The sequence below is a fragment of the Vipera ursinii genome (genome assembly GCF_947247035.1).
Source record: "Vipera ursinii genome assembly, chromosome: 6".
Lineage (NCBI taxonomy): Eukaryota > Metazoa > Chordata > Lepidosauria > Squamata > Viperidae > Vipera > Vipera ursinii.
Genome location: NC_139515.1, coordinates 61,511,290 through 61,522,424, shown reverse-complemented (window position 1 = coordinate 61,522,424; position 11,135 = coordinate 61,511,290). Strand labels below are relative to the sequence as shown.

General features: G+C 40.0%; 1 protein-coding gene across 1 annotated transcript; it reads right to left on the bottom strand.

Moving 5' to 3' along the window:
* Window positions 1-738: 738 nt before the first annotated feature.
* On the bottom strand, window positions 739-8,131 carry RPL3 (ribosomal protein L3). The gene is made up of 10 exons (XM_083366005.1): window positions 8,042-8,131; window positions 6,813-7,005; window positions 6,180-6,348; window positions 5,448-5,583; window positions 4,374-4,560; window positions 3,864-4,024; window positions 3,190-3,291; window positions 2,837-2,932; window positions 2,191-2,310; window positions 739-840 (listed from the first exon to the last, which is right to left on the bottom strand). The coding sequence occupies exons 1-10, from the start codon at window positions 8,042-8,044 to the stop codon at window positions 796-798; spliced, it is 1,212 nt and encodes a 403-aa protein (XP_083222131.1). The 5' UTR covers window positions 8,045-8,131; the 3' UTR covers window positions 739-795.
* Window positions 8,132-11,135: the final 3,004 nt, after the last annotated feature.

The window sequence follows — 11,135 nt, the reverse complement described above, 5'->3', positions numbered from 1 at the left end:
AAAAGTGTCTATAGCCATGTTTTGATTTGGCAACAATGCAATAATTATTTGTCCTTTTTTTTACATTTTCCTGAAATGCCATTACTATTCACCCAACCTTTGATTTCCTGGTGATCTTTCAAAGCGTCAAGAGCTTTTAGAGATCAAGGCTGCAAAGTGATTTCTAAGTTATCAACTCTAGTTACACATTCATATCAATCTTTGTAGTTGCTGGAGTTTGTTGCCACATGCAAAAATAAGTCATTTCAGGTTTTGGCATCTTTTCCAAGGAATCACTAATATTTTGGAACACAAGAGAGAGATCAGTACCCCTCACTCTAATTTGGGCACTGCTGAAGCATAATGTGACACCATGAAAATGTCTTGTTTAATGAGTCTCAGCTTCTACAATCACATTAAGAACAAAATATGCCAGGGGGGTTGTCTTTGCCTCCACTGATTCTTTCTGGAGACCTTTCTTTACAATATCATACATTAAATGTCTGCTTCATATATCTTCCTTAATGAAATGCAATAGATTGTTACAGGTACAAAAGCTGTCAAAATCAATGGCAAATATTTCTAAACACTGGAAAGCCAAATAAATTTTAATTTAGATCAATGGCTTTCAGAATAAGGTATCAACTACTCTATTATTTTTTCTTTGACAGTACAACTACTGAACATATAGATCAATACTTGATATTAAGCAATCTATTAAAGCCTAAACACAGATAAGCAGCAACAAGGCAAAACAAAGGCTTTTATTTGTAGTTTTATTATAAACTACAGATGAAAATTACAATATGCCAGATATTAAGCAGCCTCCTCTTTGGCAATACGGTCTTTCTTGAGTGGTCCCTGAAAAGAGGAGGAAAAAAAAATCTCAATTTACATAGTAAATACCAGTTACGGATACTTTAGGTGTGGTTTTTTGTAAGACAGAAAATACTCCATTGAACAGCAATTAGTGAGAGACTGTTGCCACCTACGGGACATCTGATGTAGCAATGTTTGAAGTTTAGCCATGTGGCTAGTGAACTACATCAGGGGTCCCCAACTTATGGTCTACAGCCTGGCTCTTGGCCACTAGGCCATAGAAATGGCTGGCCAGTGTGCACGTGTGGGTGCGCATTTCCCCCCCCCAGCCCAGTTTGTGCATGTAAATGGGGATGCTAATGTGGGGCATGTGTCTGCAGCCCGTTTGCGTCGCTAGCCTGGGCGGTTTGTGCAGCCTGTTTGCGCATGCATGAACAGGCCACTAGCTGTCCTGGGGGGTGCACAGCTGTTTGTGCATGCGCAAACGTGGCTGCTAGTGCCATGCCAGCATGCGTGGCCTTGTGCACCAATTTTGAAGCTGCTCTCCTTCCCTCAGGTCTGTGAGCTCAGAAAGGTTGGAGACCTCTGAACTATATCTAATGTATTTTGGTTTTGGAGATTTTTAAACATGCTGGATGGAGTCTTGTAAAAACAGCTTCAGTAACTACATTTACATAGCAAAGTTCAATACATTTATATTGGAGGTGTAAATGTGTTAAACGTATCAAGGATGGGAAAGAGAATAAATTTGCTTTTGGAATTGGACCAAATCAATTCCCATTTAAGATCTCAAACTTGTATAGGTTCCTCTAAATAAATCTGTGTTAAGAGTTTTAAAGGCAAACACTTAAAAATGTAACTAATGTTTAATTTTGCACATAGCAGAGAATCTTAATATGAAACGGGCATGCAAAGTATACGTACAGCTCTCAATTCTTAGATTATGAAAAGTTCAAAGAAAAAATAGCCACCAAATAGGCTTTGTTTCCCCCATGCCTTTGCAAATCCAAAAATGGCAAACCTAAATCAAGTATAACTGTATAGTTTTCAGGTATGGAACCACTTCCTCTTGTCAAAATTTAAGTTATGCACTATCATACAGAAATGGTAAGAAATCCATATGGGCATCTATTCCAGATAATCTTCAGTAGAGTAACAATATAAGTTTGCAATTTATATTAAATCTTTATCAATGGTGAAAGCAGAATTTGAGTCACAACTCATCTAGGTAATATTTTATACAAGCCTTGATTATTGTCCAGACTCTCAACAGTTACTCTATATCACTGTGGAATGAATTATGCTGTAGATATAGTAAGCAAAAGGGCGCAAAAAAAAGGACAAAGTAAAACCATTATTTAAGGTAATACATTGAAAGGAAGTAATTCTTACCATGAAAGCTTTCTTCTCTTCTGCTGTCTGGAAACGGCCATGGCCAAATTTGGAAGTGGTATCAATAAACTTCAGGGCAATCTTCTCCAGGGCCCGACGTTTGGTCTGCACAAGCAAGGACTACATAGGAAAGTGGAAAGGATTAAAAAAAATTGATAACAGTCAATTTGAAAATCTCATTAGCCCCTATTCAAAACTCAACAGTTACTTTTACAGCAAACCTACAGCTTCCACTGAACACATCAGCCCTCTAGATCTTAAGAGCTCTCCAATTCTTGGCTACAACTTCCAGAATTCTAGATAGCACAGCTCCTGGATATACAGGAGTCCAGATTAGAAAGAACTGGATTATATGCTACACATGCAAACTGTATACTAACTGCTTGATTCTATTGGAGTGCTCCACTGAATCCTAGTTGAAAAGGAATGAATTCAGACATAAACTTACAAGAAGTGAGCAACCTGAGTGCTTTCATGCTTAAATCGGGGTTTTCTGTTGTTGCAGACATGATTAGAATTAACTATGAGTCAGTTACTATCTGTCTAGGTTGTTTCTGCAAATGGTAAATACTTGTTGGAAAAATCTCTGTCTGGACAAGGAAGCAGAGGAACTTCAGCGTCAACCACCAATGCCTTTGAAACATACCTTGCGCAGAGTGAGAACTCTCTTCTTGGTCCCAACAACACATCCTTTCAACATAATGAAATCATTGGTAACTTCACCATAATGGACAAATCCACCCTGTGTGGTAAGGAAGCAATATTTTAAGTTAAGCCAGGTTCCCTTATTCTAGAATCTATTCTGGATGCTAACAAAAACTCAATGATTAGGTTTTTTTCAAGGCAAAGTTTCCAGAGCAGGTAATAATCAAACAAAAACTACCAAAACACATTGTAAGCAAAAGGGATAATAAAAACTATTTCTGCTCCATTAAAACATGGCTACCCTATCGTTACTACTCAAGTTTGCTTAATTTCCAACTTTTAAACACAACTCACCAGAGGGTTAATGCTCTTGTCAGATTGATCATATTCTGTTGAAGCATTGTTTTTTATTAGCTTGCCATCTTTGATCTGGTAACCTTGTCCAATCTTGTAGATCTAAAAAAATCAACACATGGCAAAGGTTCATCAATACTGAAATAGTTTCTGAAGAACAGTACATACTCATTATTTGTTACCCGTGCAGGTAAAAAGACTGTACATTTTGTTCCAAGTATTCTGTATGCCTGTCAGCAAATGCTGAGTGATAACTGCAAACTAAAATGCAGCTGAAAGTTGTATTATCATTTGTGGACTTCTGATTAACATCCATCGGATTTTTTTCCTGCCAATTGCCAACCAAGATTTGACACTAACCAAACATTTTACACACATGTACATAGTTACAATATGTAAAATTAAATTTATTCTACAGCAGTTTGACACTGACACTGCAAATCTTCAATTAACAATATCAGCTATCTTGTGCTTTTCAAAATTATGAATCCAAATCCACTCAATATGCCAGTATTCTCCCCAAACCAAACAGAAGCTTTTAAAGTAGAAGTAATGGTATTTCAACTCATACTAACTGTAATGAGTACAGCCAATGCCAAGGAACTGTGGGAATAATGCTTCAACCTGGGTGGGTACCAACTGAATGCTGCAAACTGTTAAAGCACACCCCTTACCTTTTTATTGATTTCTGTACGATGATGGTACCCCTTCTGACCAGCACGAGCCACAGAGAAGGCCACACGAGCAGGATGCCATGCGCCAATGCAAGCTACTTTACGCAGACCCCTATGAGTTTTGCGGGGCAATTTTTTTGTATGCCATCGGCTAGTGACTCCTAAGAACACAGAACTTGTCAAGTTACTCTGTTAATTTTTAGTTCTTTGAGGAGAAAATACTAAAAACAAAAGTAAACTACCCAGGAAACCTCTGCAGTTACTCTTCTACTGACCACCCTGTTTCCCTTTTATCCTTCATGATGATGATGCTCTCAGAAGGAAGGCAGCATGGAATAAATTCCTCATGGGTCTCAGGCACTGTGCCCAGCGCATATTCCATGTCCTCATCACCGAGCGGTAGCTTATTGCAGATCAATTTGCTCTCCTTGTCACAATGTCAAAAGTTACCCCAAACTACATAATTTGAAAAACCAGCCTTCCTATAGTTCTACCTAAAGTAACAGTTACCTTTATATCCCTTGCCCTTAGTGACTCCAATGACATCTATCATTTCATCCTGGCCAAAGACTGTGGACACAGGCACCTGCTGTTCCAGCTTTCCTCGGGCCCATTCCACCTTCTCAGCTACGGTGCCACCATTCACCTGGATCTCCATCAGGTGAGATTTCTTTTGCCGGAGTGGAAGCATTCGCATCTGAGGGACCAACAGAAGCAATATTACTCAGTTTGTACAAGATGCTTCATTTTATTCATCTGTGAATTTTTCCTGCCATCAGATTAACATCTTCAATGAAATCATCCAAAGATGAACAATATTTGTTCTAATAGGCCACTCAAAGCCCTGTGTGCTTAAAAAGCAAAAATAAAAAAGCACCAGCATTACCAACTACCTTTTCTTTCTAAAACTGATAAAACAGTTTGATTATAAGCAAAACCCAGATGATTAACAGGCAGAATAAGAAGTAACAAATAGGTAAAAGGTAAAGGTAAAGGTTCCCCCGCACATGCGTGCTAGTCGTTTCCGACTCTAGGGGCCGGTGCTCATCTCCGTTTCAAAGCCGAAGAGCCAGTGCTTGTCCGAGGACGACTCCGTGGTCATGTGGCCGGCATGAGTAGACGCCAAAGGCGCAAGGAACACTGTTACCTTCCCACCGGAGTGGTCCCTATTTTTCTACTTGCATTTTTACGTGCTTTCGAACTGCTAGGTTGGCAGAAGCTGGGACGAGTAACAGGTGCTCACTCTGTTACGCGGCACTCGGGATTCGACCCGCCAAACTGCCGACCTTCTGATCGACAAGCTCAGCGTCCTAACCCACTGAGCCACCGCGTCCCTGAATAAGTAACAAATAGACCATGTGAAATACTCAATAAAATTGAAACCCTTCAGGGAAGCCAAAATTTTCCAATGAAGTGTCCATTAGGACAATTTAGTTCCTATAGAGCAGAGGGCAACTGTACTTTACAAAGTGTTTAGTAATATTAGAAGTTAAAAATTTAAAAATAGCAACAGCAGCAATTCCTTGGATAAGACTTCAGTGTCTGTAAATCTACGTGTGGAAGAAAAACAGGTTAAGTACTCACCTGAGTATGGGCAATAACCCTGATGACCTGGCAATACTTCTTCATGCTGTTGAAGTCTTTCTCCAGCTGCTTCTTGCCTTCTTCATCCTGCCACTTCTTGCAGTACTTGGTAAAGGCCTTCTTCTTGGACTTATGCCTTCAAGGAGCAGAGCACAGAGGGGGTTTGGCACAGTCCTTCATCAGCCCACCCAGGGAGGTGGCCGAGTGGAAGAAACCGCCAGGGGGTTGAATAGGCTCATTGCCATTGCTTCCAATGGCAAGCGGAGCCTGGAGCTCATCAGACAGTGGCCAAGCTGCCAATGCTGAGCGGAGCTGCCACAAATGCCAAAGAACATTAGTATGTACAGAAATAATCTTGCCTTACATGCCAGGTTCACTTTAACATGAACTTCTTGCTAGTGAAAATAATTTCCTGAATGATCACTCATTTGCCAATCGTACGTCAGAAATTCTTGAATTATACCACCCTGATGGAAACTACACTCAGTACACTCGACAATCAGCAACAAACGCCAAAGGCGATTCCTTATGTCCGCCCGTCGAGAAAATCATCATGTGTAGTGCAGATACTGAATGTTTCATTTCTAAATCTCAAAGGGAACAAAATCCTCCAGTACAGCTTTTAGTGCTCTAGTTCCAGACTGAGATTGTGTAATCCCTGCCAGAAGTACCATATAGCCAAATCTAATACAACTTTGTACTTTCCCACATAGGAAAATTCAGTTATCATACCAGTTCTTGTAGAAACGACGCTTGCACTCATCACTGATGTGCTCCGCAAACACAGTCTTGAAGGTGCGAAGGCCACGGGGAGTTTGCACATAGCCAACAATCCCAACGATGACCATAGGCGGAGTTTCCACCACAGTAACTGCTTCCACAACTTCTTTCTTGTTCACCTCTGTGAATCAGATGTTACATAGTTTTCCTTAAAGCACCAAGTTTTGTTTTCTTGTAATTAATGGACAATGCAAAAGGTACGCCCAGAAATAATCTAATCATTCAGTTCTGCAAGTTATTTTTTTTTATTTATAAAATTTATAGGCCGCCCATCTTAACTCAAATTAAACTCCTTAGTGAAAACTACCGTGGGAAACCCAAAGGGGATTAAAAGATGTTATCTTATACCTATACAAAAGCCAAACCATTACACAATCAGAAAAAGACAGAACACATCAGACTTCCCAACTGTATTCCAACTGCAGTCTGACTGGCTAAGCAACTTAGTCTAACTACAGTCTCCATTAGAAATATGAGTTATTTTGATGCTATATCTTAATCATGTACATCTTAAGCACTAGTTGCAAACACTAGTTTCACTCCCCTCTCCCCCATTTCTCATCCACAGAGTAAAAGAATACTTACTGGACCCAACTCTATCAACTTCTCGGACAATGTGGGTCATGCCTGCCTTGTATCCAAGAAATGCAGTGAGATGGATTGGCTGGCTAGGATTATCTTTAGGAAAACTCTTCACTTTTCCTCGATGGCGAGAACTACGTTTGCGTGGCAGAAAGCCCAAAGACCCATGCCTGGGAGCTGAAAATTTGCGATGCGACTAGGTAAGGAAAAAAACCCACAAATTATTTCAAATCATGGACCCCTTTAAAGCAAAAAACCTCCACTGAACAAGAGTTGTATTCCGCTCATTAAAATCCTTCCTCTAAAATAATTTAAGATTTAAGGCATAAATACAACCATTACGCTCCCAGGACTGTTACTACCCCATAAGTTTATACATATTACTTCAAAAGAATCACTTCTATTATTTTTTATTAGGTATATGCCTTGAGAAAAAGACCAAGCTGGCTTGACTATATTTTCCCCTATACCAACTATGCCCTTTTAAATAGCATTATAATAGTTTATTTTTGGCGGGCAAGAATTGCATGTTTTTCTCATCCCTACGAAGAGTATGTGGGTAGTTTCACAAAGAATTGTAATCACATTCAAAATCGAGATTTCCCTCCCCCATGTGCTACAATTCTATTGTAGGAAAAAAACATCATCCTACAGGGGTTTTACATACTTAAATCATTCTAAAGAACAGCGAGTTAGCACTTGGGCAAGCAACTGGGACTTTGGTCAGGCAAACGATATCCCATCACGGCACAGCATTGCAAATAATATTTATACAACTGGAAGTAAAGCTTAATTCTCCACTAATCCCATCCATTAATGGACGAATTCAGTACACGCAGAAATAACCTTATTGAAAGGCTTTAAGTCCTGCGACTCACTTTCCACGTGGCCCTGGGAAATAAGCTAGGCCCTAATTCGAATAGCTGCATTATATCCCGAATAACTAGGCCAGATTCCTCAAACAATCCAGCCAGCCTCCATAGAGGAATGTCTAATTTAAATCCTCAATTCTGCGTGTTAAGGGAGAACTAATTATTTGACAGTAGGCCAATTCTTAGAACCTTAACAGGCCCAGGTCTCTCATTCATTGATGACATAGGGATTCCCAAAATACTTATCCGGGTACCTTTGATCAAATATGAGTAGGAAAAACCTGGCTTTTTACACGTGAGAGACACTCTCGAAGCGATGGCAATAGATTACATATCGCAGATCCCCACTCAACCACCTACCATTTTCTCTCCGAGCCGAAGCAGAAGGGAAGACAAAGGGCGCGCATGCGCTATTTATCTCCTTTTGCCGGGAGTTAACGCCGAAACGCCTTTCTGGCCTTTTACGCATGCGCCTTTTAAATCATTCGTACGTGTGCGTAAGAAATATCGCGAGGCGGGTAGAAGGAAGTGATACCATTGATTGTGGGGCGGGACTACGGGAGCTGAAAGAGCTTCAATGACGTCAGGAGACGGGCTTGCAAAGCGAAGGATCAATTAGGAATGTAATTCGTATCAAAGCTGACGTAGAATCGCTTGTGAATGAATGTACCTTCGGAATCAGGCTCTCAGAAAATTATGTCTTGGTCTTACTCGTGCGGTGTGGGCGGTGGCAGCAAGACAGTCTCCGTTTCTCCTGTGGTCCGTTGGGAAAATTAATGGTCCACCCCGAGGTAGCTCAACAAAAAGTTCCAAGACCCAGCCCAAACTTGTAAGCTCAGACTTATTTGGAAGGCCCTCTGTGATGGCCTTCTACTTTACTAGCGTTTTAGTATTCAAAGATATACAACTTCTGGACTTGCTTTCATTAGCTATCTGGAAGCAGAGTACAGCCCTCTAATAATAATAATAATAATAATAATAATAATAAGAAGAAGAAGAAGAAGAAGAAGAAAGGGACCTTGGAGGTCATCTAGTCCAACCTGCAGTCTCTTCTTAAAAACTTCCAGTGTTGGAGCATTCACCACTTCTGGAGGCAGGTTGTTCCACTGGTTAGTTGTAGTTAGTTGTTAGTTGTTCTAACTGTTAGGAAGTTTCTCCTTAGTTCTAGGTTGCTTCTCTCCTTGACTAGTTTCCATCCAACGTACACAATTTTTAAAACCTAAACATCTAAGCTTGTATAAGCTCTTGATTATTTCAAAGTCTCCCTCTTATACTAAAGGGCACTCAGCAAAATCTGTGTGAAGCATGCTTTTTAAAAATAAAATGTAGACAGTTTTATAGCCAGACGTTCCACAGAGATATGGAATCTGTAATGCATAGGAAAGCTACATGGAATGTATGTGCTGTGTAATATGTTAAAAAAGAATATCAGTGAAAATTAGCATTAACTTCTCTTGGTATAACCAAATAAACTAGAGGTCAAGGTTATTTAAGGCAGTTCCATATGGGTACACACACACACACACACACACACACACAAACATTTTTAAAGTAGTAAATTTTAAAAAATTGGAAACAATCCAAGATTTCTTGAAGGATTGGGCACAAATGTTCACAGAGAACAAGACAGGAAAGTGAAAATACTGTTAAGATGAAGAAGGCTGAACAAGAAAAACTGAGGAATCGCCTCTTTCTGATTATGTCAAGCTGTCACAATAGGTCTGACAAAAAAGGAATGTTCCGGATTCTGCCTGCTAACCAATCTCATCTGGTGCAACTCAGGAAGAGAGCTTTTTCTGTTGTGGTGCCTGCCCTTTGGAATATCATTCCCCCTGAGTCTAGATTTGCCCTGACCCCGTCTGTCTTTCATAAGGCCTTGGTTTTATCATCAGGCCAGAAGAGTCAGGAGATGGGGTTGAGCCTTTATATTGGGTTATGTTGACCTGTGATTAATGGGTCTGTTTTCTAGGTGTGGGGATTTTTCTCCCTGTTTTTTATGCTTTTATATTTTCTTTTACATTATTAGTTTCCTAGGATCATGACTTTGAGATGGGTAGCCACATAAATTGAAATAATATATTTATAAAAAATCAAAATTAAATACTTCCTGTCAATATTCTGACTATCATATAAGCTAGAGTTCATTTTAACTTTTTACTAGAAGTCCCCATTGTATCTTCTAACTATATCTTCTTCATTCTCAGCTTCCTACCCACCCATATCTTCCCCCTTTATAGAGGTAAAGAAAAACCATGCATCTGAATCTTGTTCAATAGTTATTTTTAAGACTGATGTCATAAAATGCCAGGAGTTCAACCTGGCAAGCCTACTACATATCATGCCCATATTTGGCTCTCTTTCTGATGTAATTGCTTGTTGGTGAGATATCTAGTTACGTAGAAGGAATCTCAAAACAGATGCAAAGGGAAGGGAAGAAATTTGTGCTGGAGTGAGAGTGGCCTTACATATCAGGGGCCCAATTTAACAACATGTTGGGCAATAAAAGATGTGCAGTTTACCAACCATTTGGAAAGCAAATTATGACTCGGAGAGCAGAACAGACTTTACAGCTTCCCCAAGCCCAGCTCATGGTACTTTGCTTCTTGATATATTCTTTTTTTGTAAAACTGTACAAGACACTGCTACATCCTCTAGCCACAATAGGGAAGCTAATCTTCTATTGGATCACTGCCCATGTGACTGGGATTGTCATTCTGTGTCACTTCAGCCAAAAGATGTCAAGCACAGTGCGTTGCATTCTGCTTAGGAAGCTCTGGAAAGATGTGCTAGCCCCTACAGTTCGGATCATGTGGTGTTTCCAGGCAGTAATAAAGAACTTATGCTTTTATTGGGCCAATGCGTTAAAATATTATGCTGCCAAATGGACTCTAGGATTGCTGTTTGTACTCCTGAAACAAAGAATTTTGCCAGGTGCTTCATCTACAGAGCAACAACTTTATCACTCTGTGCACAATTGTCCCAAGGAAAACAGTGAATTTTATCAGATAATGTTACGGCCAGTCATGAAGCAAATTGTGACCTCTCTCTTCCTGGGATTCTTGGATGGAGTTCAGGAGGCTGCCTGCTTGTCAATAGGAATATTGAAATATGCATTGACCCAACTTTTTAACTACATCAAGCCCATACAGCATTCAGTCCACAAAGAGGACATTTTAGGTGATATTACCTGTGTCCTTCCACGTATCCGTGTTCCCTTGTGTGCCCGTTTTAAGGGCTCTGCTACTTCTATTCTTAAAGACATACCCCAGAATTTTTATGTGCTAAAATTTGTTGTGGCCACAGAGCACATAGTCAGTGGACCAGGCAAGTATGGTTTAGATACCACCAATATTCCTTTGCATGAAAGATTCCAGAACAACAGAATGAAGAATGGGTTTTCATCTGTGCAAAAAACAGATACGACCGTGAAGCGAATGAAGGTGGCTTGCATGGT